Raw genomic sequence first — 16,633 nt, forward strand, 5'->3', positions numbered from 1 at the left:
AGAAGAGTGCTAGGGTGAAGAATGGAGACTTGCTTGCTGAATCTTAGATCAATTCTTCTTCCTTCTTCCTTTAAGAACTTCCAAGGACACTAAAAAGGGCTTCAACAATGGAGGAAGGATATTAGGGTTTCTTCAGATCTTTAGGAGATTGAGGGTGAGCAAACCCTAGCCTCCTCATTCCTTTAAACAAGGAGTAAACCTGTAAAATAGGGTTTCCATTAGACATCTGCCATGCCGTGGCCACCACAGCAGATTAAATGAAACACGCGTTTCAAACTTGACTCTCCACATCGTGGTGGTGCCTGCATCACACCGTGACAACCCTAAAATGCCAAATATAAACATAAATTACCTTAGGATTTGGGCGTTACAACTCTCCCACACTTGAATCATACTTCATCTTTAAAGTCTGCCACCACAAATAACTCAGGGTAACGCTTTATCATCTCGTCCTTTGGCTCCTATGTCCACTCAGAACCCCTCCGAACTCCGGTGTTGTCATTGTACCTTCACCAGGTTCACCGCTTTGTTGTGCATGCTATTTGTTTTTATTGTGTGAATCATAATTAATCTCTCTATGTAGTTCATGAGATCATCAACCTGAATGTCATCCAAGGGAATCAACGCAGAATCATCGGTCAAACGCTTCCGTAACTAAGAGACATGGAAAGTGTTGTGGATCTAACCGAGATCATCAGGCAAATCCAACTGGTATGCAAACTTACCCACTTAGGCGATAATCCTGAAGGGACCAATAAACCAGGGGCCTAACTTTACCTGCTTCCGAAATTGGATGTCATATTTACAGGGTGATACCTTCAGAAGGACAAAACCCCCAACCTAGAACTCAAGGTCCGATCGTCGCCAATCATCATAACTCTTTTTTTGACTTTGCACGATTCACAACCTATAACTTACCTACTGAATCAACTACGTAGTCTTAAGTACTACTTCAGTAATCCTAGTGACCCGATGTCCAACCTCAACCCAACAAACTGGGGTTTGACATTTCATCCTGTAAAACATCTCGAAGGGAGGTCAATCGATACTGGCGTGATAATTGTTGTTGTGGGAGAACTCGGCTAGTGGAGGATAAGTATCCTAACTCCCGCCAAAATCTAACAAACACGCCCTGAGCATATCCTCGAGCGTCAGAATCGTTCGCCCACTCTGTCCATTGGTCTGGGCGTGGTATGTTGTACTGAAATGCAGCTGAGTACACAACTCCTCATGTAACTTATTCAAAAACCTGGAGATGAAGCGTACACATCGATCCGAAACCAACAAAATTGGCACCCCCTTCCGAACCACCACATCCTGGATGTAAATGTCAGCCAGTTTCTCAATAGATATACTGTAACAACAACAAATTAGGGCTAGTCAGTTTGACTATTATAAGCGTTAAAATTTACTTTTTAACAGAGGTTTATTTAGGATAAAATAATGTTAGCCAAATTTATAGTATATAAGACAAAGATTTCGTACATATAAAGAACACCCAAATCCGACTTTGAGGGAAGAACTTATGACATTTTGTAGTTTTGCGTTCGAACCGTATGTCATAAATAATGAATCAGAGATAGGTTGCTTTTTAGCCTAGGTTATCTAAACAAAACTCATAGTAGTCGTCGAACCGAGAACGTGTATATAGAGAACGTCCAAATCTAACTTCGTGAGAGGAAGTTAGGATTTTCACAAGTTTCAGCGTAGCAGTATAAGGCTTAAAAACTGAAATTTGAATTGGTCAATTTTTAGGAAAAACAATCTAAAAGAGAGTTGAAGATCTTGTCCTCATGATTCCGTTGATATAAAGATAGTTGAGAACGTATATCATATGAGAGGGTTATGAAGTCTAAGCTTGTTAAAAATATACCTTTAAAAATAAAGTCAAAATTAGCCAACGAGGTCTAAATGAAAGTGATAGATCTCACCGATAACTGCGCATGGATATAAAACCCATCGAAAATGGAGCTCCTATGAATTAGTTATGATTTTTCTAAGAATTTCAATCTTCCTGCGTGCACCCGCACGCACAAACAGCGTGTGCGGCGCGCACTGACACTCCACCAGATGCTCAACACCCGGCACCACATAGAAGATGACACAACATCACTTCCAACCAAATGCGCGACATGCAGGGGACCAGGTGCATGACATGCATTGCAAATTCATCTATAAATATAGTCGAAATTCAGTTCGTTCTCACACCCTTCAAACGTTTCTCTCTCGATTTCCTCTCAATTTTCTCTCAATTTTAAGCCCTTTCTCCCTTAGTTTCAGTTGGTGAAGCTCTACGGTGTCAGATAGCCGACAACGAGGAGCTCTCGAGTTAGAGTTCTGCCTGTTTAATTCTTAGTTTTAATCAGTGCACTCTTTAAGTTAAGCTACACTTAATTTTATTCAAGTGTAACTTTTAATTATAGTTATAGTCGTTATTATGAACCTATACTTAAGATTTATCAATGATTCCAAGTCATTATATTGATCAATCTACTTATAGGAGTGATGCCTAGGCTGGATTTAATAAGGTGTTTAAAGTGGGTTTTCCAAACAGTATACTATGTATACCAAATGAACACTACCTTCGATATTATACTACCTGGTTGTTCCTTACTTAATAGATCTTGATGTAGACATTGTGATTTGTGAGAAATTTAGACTATCATTAGTCGCCAGGAGTATTAGACTAAACTTAGTGTCATTCGTATCTAGGTCACATCAGAGGAAATGTCAAGGAGCTTGGCGGAGCACTGCCGAATTCTCCAGTTACCCCCTAAGTCAGGTGAGAGCATAGTTACTTTCATCTTACACATAGATAAAAAGTATTTAGATAATTAATTACTATGTTAGCATATTATCTATGATTAGAACTTTTTGTGTTAGATGAAATTATATGAGCTAATCTTATTTAACCATATATGTACTTTTATACTTATAATATATGGGATAGTGAAGGGTAAAGAGAAATGAAAATAATGAAGAGAGGTCGAGACTTTTATAGTACTACCAGATTAGTAATGTAGTTACCTAGTAGGGTATTGATAATGACCACTGACTATTCTAACTCAAGTTAGGTCAAACATGGGCAGGTACACAACCTATAGATGTTTATAAGTTATAAATGGGGAAGTTCACTACCTGTAGGTGTCATTCAATCATATACAGGAAAGATTACATCATGTGTGTGTTAATATATCATTTTGCAGGTAGTTCTACGACCTGTAGGCATTGATAAATTGTACGCGGACAAGTCTACGCCCTGTAGGTTCTACCGAACTAAACACTGACAACTATGGATTTAGTGCCTATTAGACAAACACTGGTAACTATGGACTTAGTGCCAATTAGACAAACACTGGAAGCTATGGATTTAGTGCATATTAGACAAAGATTGGAAACTATAGACTTAGTGCCTATTAGATAAAAACTAGCATTGATGGACTTCGTGTATATTGCTTAGGACAAACACTTAGGAATGAATATAGAGAACAACCTACCGACAAGTATTAAGAAGGATTCCGTGAACTAGTATTGTCAACATAAAATATCCTTATGGTAGATACATAAGAATAAAGAAGATAATGATGATGGGCAATTGGTTTAATTGTTTGAAAATTAAACTATATTATTGATGGTTGAAAACCCTACGTACTCACCAGGTTTCCCAACCTGAACCACTCAGTTTCTTTCTATCATAGGTACTGATATATAATTATTTGCTGAGATATTCAAGGAGATGTAGATCGTTACTATATTGAGATATTGTAATTATCCGTTTATGCTTATGTTTCTTGTATCAATTATGACATCCTAAAGTTATACTAAATCAATGAAAATCATTTATTCGTAAAACTTTTTATGAGACATATCCCGCTATTATAAATGAACTCTGTTATTAAATAATCATAAACATAAAGTTTTAAAATGACTATGAAATAGGGGATGTCACATATACTCTCAGCAAACCCTATTCGATCTAATTTGAGTGTGTGTGAGGCTAACCCTAATTGATATAACCCTATTTTGAGTGTATGTGAGGCTAAAAGTGTGTTTTGTGCGTTTCTTGAAGAGGTTTGAAGAGCTAGGAGCTTGGAATGAGAAGGGGCTTGTAGATCCAACATGTACATCATTTTGGCATCCATTTGAAGGTAAAAAGTCATTACCTTGATCATTCTCTTACTAGATTTATTCATCCTAGAGTTTAGGGCCATTTATAGCTTGTCTTTGAAGCATTTTTGATTTTGAGCACGATTTGAAGTTGTAACTTCAGATCTAGATTCCTCTAGGCCCTCTTTGACATAAAGCCTCAAGCTTTATGAAGCTTTGGCCCTTTTCCTTACCCTAAACCTCTTCCTAAGGCTAGTTTTGAGTGTTTTGGCTTCTTGAAGCCTTGCATACACGTAAAGTTAGCAACTTTACGTGATAACTACACCATAGGAGTTTAGATCTACAATTTGGAGCCTTGGATTGACTTAGAAACGTCTGAATGAGAAAAGGACTGAAGGAACTCGACGTGTTGCATAGTCAACTCGACGAGTTGGATGATGGTTTCTCGCTTTCTGGACTCTGCATAAACTTGGCGAGTTAGCGAGATGACTCGATGAGTTGGTTAAAGTTTTCCCGATATTCTGGATGTTGCATGGACTCGACGAGTTACTTGGTAACTCAACGAGTTGATTGGGGTTTTCACGACTTTCTGAGTTCTAAAGAAACTCGACGAGTCTAAAAGCTGCACTCGACGAGTTAGGTCAACATGCACTATTGACCTTGACCGTTGACTTTAACTTTGACCAAGGGTTGACCAGTTTGACTTCTGAGGGTATTTTGGTATTTATGGAAGTGGATCATTGGTGGTTGTAGGTGTTGGTGTTTGGAGCCATATTTCGGGAGTTTGATATTTTAGTTCCGACTGACATTGTGAGGTGAGTTGTCCTCACAATACTAACAAGGTAGAAGGCACCAATGTCGGTCCTTATTGGATTGTTATCTTGGTTATTGCACGATGATATGCTTAGTGACATGTTAGTTCAATATCCTGATATATAGGATGATATGTTAGTGACCTGTTAGGTCGGTATCCTAATATATAGGATGATGCTATGATTAGTGATCTGTTAGATCGATATGACTGTTTGTACATGCTAGCTAGCTTATGATATTTATGTGTTGATTGTATACGGGGAGTTGGGTTGAGGCAGGACCTGCTTTGTGCTGAAGGCCAACAGACCAGGACAGATTGGATAGACTGTAGACCCATTAGGGCATATCAGTTCCAGATAGGCTGAAGGCCTGGGTTGGCAGACCAGACATGCTAAAGGTTCTGAGAGTGGGCCAGTTAGATTGCAGACCTGATAAGGGCAATCCAGTCTTATTGTAGACTCTATATGCATGCTGCTTGCTTGCTATGATATGGTTATGACTTGTATGAGGTTGATAGTCTGGGGAAACTCACTAAGCTTCGGGCTTACAGTTTTGGATTTTGTTTCAAGTACTTCGAATGATCGTTGGAAGGCGAATGCGTGATCGTGCACCTCCTTGCGTTTTTATGATTTTGTTTCTGGGATACTTTGATATGAAACTATTTTGAAAATATTTTGTAATAAATATTAGTTTTTGATTTTTTATTATTATTATTATTTTTTTAATGATTTTGTTTCATGAGTTTTTTAAATGGATGTTACAAGATGCAAGAAGGGAAAGTGGAGTGGGGGTGGTCCATAGAGAGAAGTGAAGGGTTTTATTTTAGTTATCAGAAGCATCGATTTCAACATTGGGGGTTATAGTTTGTTTGTAATTAGGTTTAATTTAATTAAAAAGGAGACAAATATTTAATAGACAAGTGTTTAATGGATTGTTAATTAATAATTAGTAAATAAATCAAAAAACAAATAAATAAGAGGAAAACAATCATTTAGTGTGGGGAGGGATGAGTTGTGTGGTGTGACTTTTAACCAAATGAACACCGTAATATTTAATTTTTGAAAATAAGAACCGAATGTCTTCCTACGTGTAATTAACTCTAACGTAATTCAATAAATAATGCTTATTTATATAATAATTAATCATGGACTGGTGAAACACATCGGTCCTTAATCACTCACACTTTTCCTCACAAGATCGGTATTTTTGATCACCGATTTTTAATTTTTAGTTGCAAAAGTATTAAGCAATTAACAGTCTTACAGTCAAGTCTTCTTCCCTACACTAACAAATTACCCGCCGGAAAAGGTCACCGGTGGTCACTTCAATAACAAGTTAACAACTATCTGCAGCTTCACTTTCCATCACAACCAGTTCATTAACCAAATCCCTAAAAATCAACCACTCAACCTCCATAACCACCACCGGACATCCACCATAAAACCCCCTCCAATTTTCCGGCCGCCTCACCACATCCTCCCTCAAAATCCTCTTAAACTCATCCCCCTCCTCCTCCTCCTCCTCCTCACCAACATCACACCTTTCACCTTTCTTCACCACCTGCATCTCTTCAATCTCCAAACACACCTCCCTCAAAAGCTCTCGAGGATTCTGAACAATCAATGAAACCGAATTTAACTTCTCCACAAGAATTTCATTAACAGCATCAAAAATCAACTTCCTGTGAAACTTCTCTTTCTGTAAATCACCAAATTTGGTTCGTTCCAACACCAAGAACAGCTCAGGGTTAATCGGGTGACCAGAGGAATGAAACTCAAACGATTCAAGGTCTCGAAGAAGGATTCCCGAAGCTAACAGGATTTCTGAAATGTATCTGTCGTTAGGGTTTGTGTTTTCACATAACGATGCAATGTAATCTGTGTGAGCTTCATTGTGGCTGGAGTTTAATCTCTTAAGTTTTTCAACCAAATCCTCAATTTTCTTAAGTTTTTCACGCTTTTGTTTAGAATAATCTGTTAATCAAATACTAGGCTTTAGTTTCATCATCATATCATGATATATGCATAAGAGTATTATGGGTTAGAAATGTAGAAATGTACCTTTTTGAGTATTTGGTGTATGTTTCTTCACAGGTGAAGGTGAATTATCCATATAGACTGAATCATCAAGAACAGATACTGGACTTGGATATTCCGATTCATCCACTTTCACAATCAAGGTTGATTTCTGGAAATAATATTAATAAAAATATAAGGAGACTGAAATTCAGTGGAAGTAATATAAAAATACAAGAACATACCTCTTGAGTTGAGCTAGAACTCTGTTTCCTCCTATTAGGAGACCTAGACTCTGATTGCTTTCTTGGTTTACAAGAATCTGTAATTTCAGTATTTGGATCTTTTACCTTTTTATTATTATTATTTATAAAACCCTTTTCAATAATCTTTCCTGGTTTCATGATGACAATATGTGATTCTTGACCAGTTGAAACATTCTCAGATGGTGGCCTTTGATGATCAATTGTATTGTCTCTTTCGCCCTTTCTTGCTTCCACAGCTTGCATTCCCTCTAATATCTGTTTAAGAGCTCTGAGATCCTTTCCAGATTCTAAAAATTCAAGATTCTTCAATCTTTTATCCACTTCACTATAAACAGAAGTGGATTTAGTAACACGAGGAGATTGTTTTTGAGGATTTTGACCACCATGTGGATACTTCCATGGTGCTGCTTCAATTGGAACCCTAGAAATCGGTTTCATGTCGGGATTTTTCCAACATTCAGATACTGGTTCTCTTGTGGAATTAGGGATTTTCAAAGATTTTGACAACAAATCAAGATCCTTATTGCTGGTTGATGTGGAATTGGGATAAGTTTCCAATCCCATTAACTTGGCTACAACACTGGGTGGTTTGGTCTGAATCAAGGATTTTTCATTAGGGTTTCTTGAATTTAGGTTAGATTTTGAATCATATGGTTTAAAGGGTACAAGTGAGATAGAGTTAAGAGTACGTATGGATCTCTCTTTACTATCTAAAGAAAGTCTTGGAACTTCTTTCAGTTGCTTTGGGGTTGTTGTATGTCCATCATATGAAAATCTTGGATAAATTTTAGAAAACTCATCTTTAAATTTGCAAGAGTTTGATCTTGAAAATTCATTAGCTTCATTATTACAATACCAATCGGGTTCTTGAAGTTCAACAAGAACATTATGTGATAACCCACGAGCTTCTCTATACATTGAATCTTTGACTACATCTCTAAGGTCAAGATTCTGATGTCTAGAGGCACTTGATTTATGAGTTTCTGGATTTGATCTTCTATTCGCATAAGAAAAGGGAGATGGAGGAGACCATGAGGATATAGATTCTTTATATGATTCTGTGGATACCCTGTGTTTTTCCATATAGTGCTTTTTTGAATGTTTTTCCTGAAAAAAAAAATGTGTAAAGTTAGAGTGAATTAGGAATGAGAATTATATCTCTAAAACTTATTGTTCTATTATCTACCTTGTTGTCTCTACAAACTTTAAAAAAAAAGTTATTTCAACTTTTAACTACACATACCAGATTAGGGCTTCTCTGGGAAATTACACTTGACTCTCTTTCAGGCGTCCCATTGTTGAAAAGCAAACCACCTGCATGAAAATTTAGTGAAAACAATCAACAATTACATTTACCTTTTTTGCATATATTAACAAGAGAAAATCATAACAAAGAGAAACTATCATAATTCATAAAGAAGTTAAGAATTACCATGAGGAAGCCTTCTAGGGGCATGGCTTCTGGAAACAATCTGGTGGCGATTAAAGATGTGAAAGACACCTGTCATGCATCCTATTTGCTTCCTCAGATCTGGATTTTCATCTGCCAGTGAATGCAAATACTTTGCAGCCATTTGAGTGATCACCCTTTCATCATACTGTTCTTCCCCTTCACAACCCTTGGATTCAACTTTTGACTTTTGATTGTAGGTGGAGTCTTTTTAAATGCAAAATGGATCTTGAAGACTTGAACATTATCCATTGACCATTAGTTAATGTTAAAGGTTAATCAATCTAGTCAACTTTTCTCTCAAACAAAATATCAAACAGTTGGAAGGCAAAGAGAGATATCAAGCACAAATTCCCATTTTACTATCTCTCTTCAATCTCAAAAATTTGCAATCATTTCAAATGCGATCCACCATTCTAATTCCTGTGATCTCAACCAAAATTCTCATACATTAGAAACGAAATTGAATGTCTCTCTCTAAGACTCTTACTATATGAGCAAACGCTCTCAGAAAGTGCCCTCAAGAATTAAACTCTCCAACTGAGCTGAGCTCAAGAAGGAGAAAACGGCTACGGGAATAAAATCAGAAAATCACAAACACAGTTTGTTCCCTATGGGATTTGTATACAAGATGTGATTTTGTTAACACATTACGTTGGGAGCAGAAGAATAGAAGGATCCTAAGATGAAAATGCGTATGTTTTACAGAATATAAAACAAAATTTAAAATGGGTATGGGTATGGACGTATGGTTAGAAACAAAAAAGATTTACTTACCGATTACAGATTAAGGACGTTGTAATGCAAATTAATATCATATGCACATGTTTACCTTGTAATTTGCAAATATCAATGTAACCCAGGAGAATATATGGTCTGAAGGTTGAAGAAGGGTATGTTTTCTCTTTCTCTTTTGGGGTGGTTTTACAGAGAATTGAGTATTAAGGGTTGGGACATGTGAATATTGGATCGTGGGATTTTTTTTATAGTTTTGAAGAAAGGATACATACATGTGGAATGTAATTAAATTAATAAATGGGGTTTAATTTTAAAAATTTGTTTACACAATATTATATAATATATTATAAAGCATTAGGGTAAATGTACACAATAACAAGATAATTTAAGAACTTTTTTTTATGACAACATATTTTTACATCAAATAACCTTAATTAGGTGAAGTATTTACCCCATTTAAAGTAAGAGAAGACAATACCTTAGATTTACATTAATAATATTTTTAGATTTCACTATAATTCGATGATCAAACCATTGTAACTCACATCTATGAAAATTTGATCATAGGTTAATGAAACCAAAAACTATATATTCCATTTGTTCGTGATCATGGATGTGATTTTTTAAATGTCAACTAATTAACCTTTACTTCTCAAAGTTGATAACACTTTTATTTTTTGGAAAATAGCTGTGTTTGACATGCTATTTTTCTAGTTTTTATAAATTATCATGTTTGACAAAAAAAAAAATCTTATAAGCTAACTTTTTAGACTAACTTTTGAAAACTTTTTTAAACTATTCAAAATGGACCCTTAATTAATTATAGTACACTCGTTATCTTAAATATCATTTTATATCGTTTTATCATCTAATTTACTAAACATTATTTTTTATCAGATAGTTTGTAAGCTAACAATTAATTTTTCATTTATCAACTAGTTTTTTTAGCTAACATTTAGTTTTTTAGCCGGTATGTTAAACATACCCTAAAAGATACAATAAATATTATAATTAAATTCAAAATAATTGATAATAGTACTACTAAATATGATCTTGGTGAGTTTTTAAGAGCTAAAAATAAGAATAACACCACATTTTATTTAATTAAATATTATAATTATCACACTTTCTTTATTTTTATAGAACAGAGGCAAGCCTTAGATTAATTTCCATAACAAGACATTGTACTTTCATAATATCAATAGAAATTTATTTGTATTAATTTGTATAATGTCTCTAGAATTGAGAGTGGTTTTCAAAATATAATTTTATGATAAGAAAAAAACGTAGTAATAAGCAAATTAATAAAAAAACATGTTATTGCTTTTTATTTTAATCTAATATTCCAGTTTGAAATATATAGTCAAAATAAAATAACTAATAGAAATAGTAATAATAAATTGAAATTTATTATTATTAATTGAAGAGTATTAATATATGAAACAACAACCATCACAATAAAATCAATGCACACCTTTAATCATCAAACATAAATAAATTAATGGTTACCTAATGCAGTAGTTGAAGTTATGTCCGGTCAATCGAATTCGTTATGGTTAAAATAGATATTAGATGATTAATTGATAAACTCCGGTCTACGTCTTAGCAATTTAGCATGGTGTACTTTTAGTTCAAGTCAAAATCTAAAATGAAATAAAAAGTTTAACTAGTATAATCTCTCTCTCTCTCTCTCTCTCTCTCTCTCTCTCTTTATATATATATATATATATATATATATATATATATATATATATATATATATATATATATATATATATATATATATATATATAATTAAGGTTTCACATGCAATAAGGGAAGTCACATGCATGTGGTTGACACTTGACAGGTTGAGGGCCAAGGTCCCAACTCTATTTTTATGGGATAGTTTAACCAATCCTACTCTAATCATGCAACAATATGTAACGCCATGTTACCAAGTAAAAGTTTAATTAAATGCAAAAAAAAATATACAAAAGAAAAGAAAGTCAATAGGGTAACCAAGTTGGTTAAAAGATGAACTTTTGAAAAATTAAAATAATAAAATTCCCTATAAAAACCGTGTCCAATTATTTTCAACTGGTTTACGTCAATTTTTGAGAAAAAAAAATCTGATAGCATAATAAGTTATAATAAATTCGAAATTTATAATTTTTGAAATATATATCGACTAAAAAAAAAATTATTTTCCAAGTGTATTCACCTTTTCCCCTCCCCTTCTTTGATGGTTTTCCTTTTTGAATGTCACATGATTCTCCGCTCCAACTTTGGAAAGTTATGATCACATTCAATTACATATATACACATCAATAATCAAAATATTAATTGTTTTCTGTCGTATTATAAAACAGTGCAATTCTTTCTTAAGATACATATCTAAGTGTATAAAAAGCTGGTAAGTTATGATTTAAAAGTATATATATAGTCGACGATGGACATTAGAAAATGTCCGAGAAGCATGATTGCCAATTGGGGGTGAGTGTGAGGGTGAGTCTACTGTCTACACTCTACACTCTACTCTACATATGAATTGAGTGGACCAACTAGAAATGATTTGAGCCTATATTCGTTACATTATTATTGTTATATGTGGCTCATATTTCATATGCATACAATACCTTTCCTTTCCTTTCCTTTCTATATATATATATATATATATATATATATATATATATATATATATATATATATATATATATATATATATATATATATATATATATATATATATATATATATATATATATATATATATATATATATATATATATATATATATATATATATAGAGAGAGAGAGAGAGAGAGAGAGAGAGAGAGAGAGAGAGAGAGAGAGAGAGTATGTAAGGGACGAAAAATACAACAAAATCAAACCATAGGGACGAAAAACGCAACAAAATCAAACCACATGGACGATCCGAGTGCAAAAAAAATGTTAAGGACCAAACGTGCAATTTTGACCAAACCACAGGGACGATTTCAGTAATTTACTCCTATATATATATATATATATATATATATATATATATATATATATATATATATATATATATATATATATATATATATATATATATATATATATATATATATATATATATATATATATAGAGAGAGAGAGAGAGAGAGAGAGAGAGAGAGAGAGAAGTGAATATGTGGTTGTGTATGAAATATTAGGTATAATACCCTCTAAATTGGCTTTATTTTAATTTAAAAAAAATACAATTTTCTTTCATTGCTAGCTTCTTCCTATTGCTTTTTGAATTCATATTATTTTTTATTTTGCAATTCATTCCCAACTTCTATGTATTTCGAATGTGTTTTTTTTAGACCTCTAATAGAAGCATCATAACTTCCTCCGACACTTATCTGATGTATACTTGCATTTTTTTTTTGATGGATTATGGGAAAAGGTTTATTTGATTTTTTTTGGAAAGGGAACTTTCATAACAAGGGTTTCCAAGCCAACTTTCACGTACCGACTAATCCTCCACTGCAAACATGAAGCTTTGCCTCATTCCCTGGAGTCACTGTAGGAGATCTTCATGGCCATAAGGGCTGGGTGGTGCCATGATTTGAACATGGATCAATATGTTATCTATCATATATTCCACATGCATTGCCAAGTCACCACAACTCAAGTGGTTGGTTTATCTGGTTTTTAATGAACAATTTCAATATTTCATTATAGTTCTCTGTAATGAATTTCAATATGTTGAACTACATGTAGTTGATAAAATATTATTATACACGGTTTGTGGTGTAAAATTAAACTTATAAAACTCTATAAAAATATATACAAAGCCTAATATAAGCTCTACAAAGAGGATACATGAAATATGGTAGAGATATTTGATTGAATTTTGTTAAAATTATATAGTTTTAATGGTTCTATACCTAATATTATGTGTATATATATATATATACACACACACACACACACACACAAGTCGTTTACCTGTGCTAAGTGACGGGTGTGAATAATTTTTTCAGAAATTAGTTTCTAGAGGCGAACAATTTTTTGCACAAAATTCAGTGTTTTTTGTCCTAAAAATGGTATATTTAATAAGTTTAATAGATAATAGATAACAAATATATATATACATAACACTAAGAATTTTCTTACATTTGATAGTGGTGTGTGTTAGTCTTCAAGTTGTTTACACTCCAATTAACTCAGACCGATCGAGTTCTTGAATTTGCTTTGGAAATGGATTGTTTTTTTAATGCTAAATGAAATCCAACTATCAAAGTCCAATAAATTGGTTAAAACGTTTTTTTTATCGTTTCCATCACATCGATCCAACCTTGTTTTTAAGGAAGCCGGCCAATTCAATCTAGTTTGGACTCTGTAAAATCTTATGATGTGATTACAACGACAATAACATATCTCACTTGTTTATAAGGTTGTCAGTGTACTAAATATACAAACATCATGATAAAGTGGTTATAAGTTTGATACCAAATATTGATTTTAAATGATTCATTAGATCAAGTTTGTTTCTAACAAAATAGAAATTGATAATAACAAATTAGGTAATTTCAAGGTTAATTGTAGAAAACAATCGACGGGAATTCAACAATAGATCAGACTTAAGAGATTAATCGGTTTACATGGTGAGTAATTAAAGACAATAAATTATTAATTAAGTTATTAAAAAATTAAAATATTTTAAGAAAATGAGTATTTGAAAATATAAAAATTTTGGATTAATATTTGAAAATTTGAAAACTTTAATGTAATTTTTGAAAAATTGATTTTTTTTAATTAGATATTAAGTTTAATAAAATTATCTGTGATTCTGTTATTGAAAATAATATAAAAATATTATATAAATATTTGACAATTTAAAATTTTTTTCATTAATTATTTACATAGTAATGTTAAATTGTATTAATAACTAAATAATCAAACAACAAACATAAGTTTTAAGCCCGAGAGGATCACACATGGACCATTTCTTCAGTTATGTCTTGCACACATGGACCATTTCTTCAGTTATGTCTTGCACACATGGACCATTTTTATAAAATCAAACATGGCCATTTTCCATAGTTTTGAAACGTAATATTTATTATGAAATTCACACAAGGTATACTTTCATTGTCCTACCATTGCATATTATGATATTAAAATAATAATAATTAACCATTTGTCTCATTTTTAAGAATAGAAGCAACCAAAAATTAAATACATTAAAATTAAACAAAGATATTTTTCCTAAGATAAGATAAATTATAACATATTTAATATGTATAAATTTATTCAATAATAAAATTATCCTAGACAGTAATTGAATTAATAAGCCTACGATCCTTGTAGATTCATCTTAATATATTTAGGGATGAGATTTAGAACCGAAAAATCAGACCGGAACCGTTAGAACCGGAATATATAGAACCGATTTCGGTTCCGGGTTTAAAAATTGACTTTATCCGGGTTTCGGGTAATCTGGGTTTGGGTCCATCGGGTCTAAAAATCGGAATTGGTGTTTAGAACCGGAACCAGTTTTTTGTGAAACGTTTAAAAGATGCATATCTCATTCGTTTCAACTCCGATTGACATGCAGTTTTTTCCAACATGTATTTTAGAGTTTGTATATGATTTTAGACTATAAATTTGCTATTTTTTGTTTTATATTCATTGACTTACAGTCCTTCAAAATATCGAGATATCAAAGCTGAAAGTTTTTAGTTTTTCAGTTTTTTTGTATTCGGTGAAAGTTTTAAAATATGCATATCTAATTCGTTTGAAGTCGGATTGACATGTGATTTTTTCCAACATGTAGTTTATAGTTTGTACATGAGTTTAGACTATAATTTTGTCATTTTTGGTTTAACATTCAATGATTTACAGTCTTCCGAAGTCGGGATATCAAAACTGAAAATTTTCAACTTTTCACCTTTTTTTTTTCTTTCTAATTTGTATTATGTGAAAATGTTAACACATGCATATCTCATTCGTTTAAAGTCGGATTGACATGCAGTTTTTATCAGAGTGTATTTTAGAGTTTGTACATGATTTTAGACTATAATTTTGTTAATTTTGGTTTCATATTCAATGAGTTACAATCCCCCAAAATCGGTATATCAATTTGAAAATTTTCAAAGTTCAACCTACTAAGTAGTAAGTAATTACCCAAAAATTCTGGTTTTTCCAGGTTTTCCGGTTCTAAACCAGCTTTATCCAGTTCCAACCTACCCACTTTGATGTTTCCGGGTTTTCCGGTTCTAGACCCACTTTACCCGGAACCGAACCGGAACCGATTCCTATATACCGGTCCGGTTTCTGGTTCTATAAAATCCCGTTAACCGGTCCCGGGTTTTCCGGGTCCGGATCCATCCTGTCCGGGTTTGGACCCACTTTCATCCCTAAATATGTTTCATAAAATAAATTTTTTTGTAAGGTGGCTGGATATAAATTTGACAATTCAACTTTAACATGATACAACTAAAGTAGTTATAAAAAGATGGGCTTTGATAATGCTTGAATACATTTTTGGATGATTTTTCCCTTGTTGGTTGATACACAACTAGATGGATTTGCCTCTGTTGTTGGTGATTTTGAATACCGAAAAAGTTTATTTATTTATTTATTTATTTTTATTTTATTATTATTATCTTGGATTTTGTCTTGTTGGACAACTATGCCCCAAACCAACTAATATGTCTCTAATGTTATGTCTTTTCCATGAATTGGATAATTTTGCCCTTTTCTTTTGGTGTTGCTATTAAGCTCCAATCCACTGTACCTGGAATCAGAAAATTTTTCCATCAAGCAATTAATGTCTACTTTACTTCAAAACATGGTTGCTATACTTGGTTTTGCATATAATAAGACCAGAAAATCATTGTAAAAGAAGTCACAAATAGATAAACATGAAAAAAAATCCATATCACGATTATAGCTTGTTGCAACCGAGAATTCAAAAATTAAACTTCCAAGATGGCTTTAATGATTCAAAAATATCAATGATTGTTTTCTCAATATAGAGTTGCGATTTTATGTTGCAATGTTGAACCCCACCTAAAAATAGGAAGGTTAACAGTCAATGATGTTTTAAATTTTGAGTCAATATTGTAAACATCAAATGAATGAGACCATCTTTGTAATTTCGATTAACAATTTATAACTCTTGATTAAAAAATGAGAGAATTTTATATAATTGGTCTATGTGGTAACCATTTTTTGAAATTTTGGTCTAAGGGTAAAATAGTCATTTAAAATTCATATAGCAGTTGAGT

The 16,633-nt window shown here is 32.8% G+C and overlaps 1 protein-coding gene across 3 annotated transcripts; it reads right to left on the reverse strand.

Annotated features, from left to right (window-relative positions):
• Nucleotides 1-6,028: 6,028 nt before the first annotated feature.
• Nucleotides 6,029-9,628, reverse strand: LOC145006322 (uncharacterized). 3 transcript variants are annotated; one of them, XM_078965559.1, is made up of 6 exons: nucleotides 9,484-9,628; nucleotides 8,634-8,887; nucleotides 8,445-8,515; nucleotides 7,181-8,308; nucleotides 6,981-7,107; nucleotides 6,029-6,893 (listed from the first exon to the last, which is right to left on the reverse strand). In XM_078965559.1, exons 2-6 carry the CDS (start codon nucleotides 8,773-8,775, stop codon nucleotides 6,256-6,258), a joined length of 2,106 nt encoding a protein of 701 aa, XP_078821685.1. In that variant the 5' UTR covers nucleotides 8,776-8,887; nucleotides 9,484-9,628; the 3' UTR covers nucleotides 6,029-6,255. The 3 variants fall into 3 exon arrangements, with proteins under 3 accessions (XP_078821685.1, XP_078821568.1, XP_078821628.1); XM_078965442.1 differs by having other exon boundaries at nucleotides 8,634-9,074; XM_078965502.1 differs by having other exon boundaries at nucleotides 8,634-9,074; nucleotides 9,429-9,628.
• Between the last annotated feature and the right edge of the window lie 7,005 nt (nucleotides 9,629-16,633).

Source organism: Lactuca saligna, chromosome 1 (assembly GCF_052625555.1).
Source record: "Lactuca saligna cultivar CGN05327 chromosome 1, ASM5262555v1, whole genome shotgun sequence".
Lineage (NCBI taxonomy): Eukaryota > Viridiplantae > Streptophyta > Magnoliopsida > Asterales > Asteraceae > Lactuca > Lactuca saligna.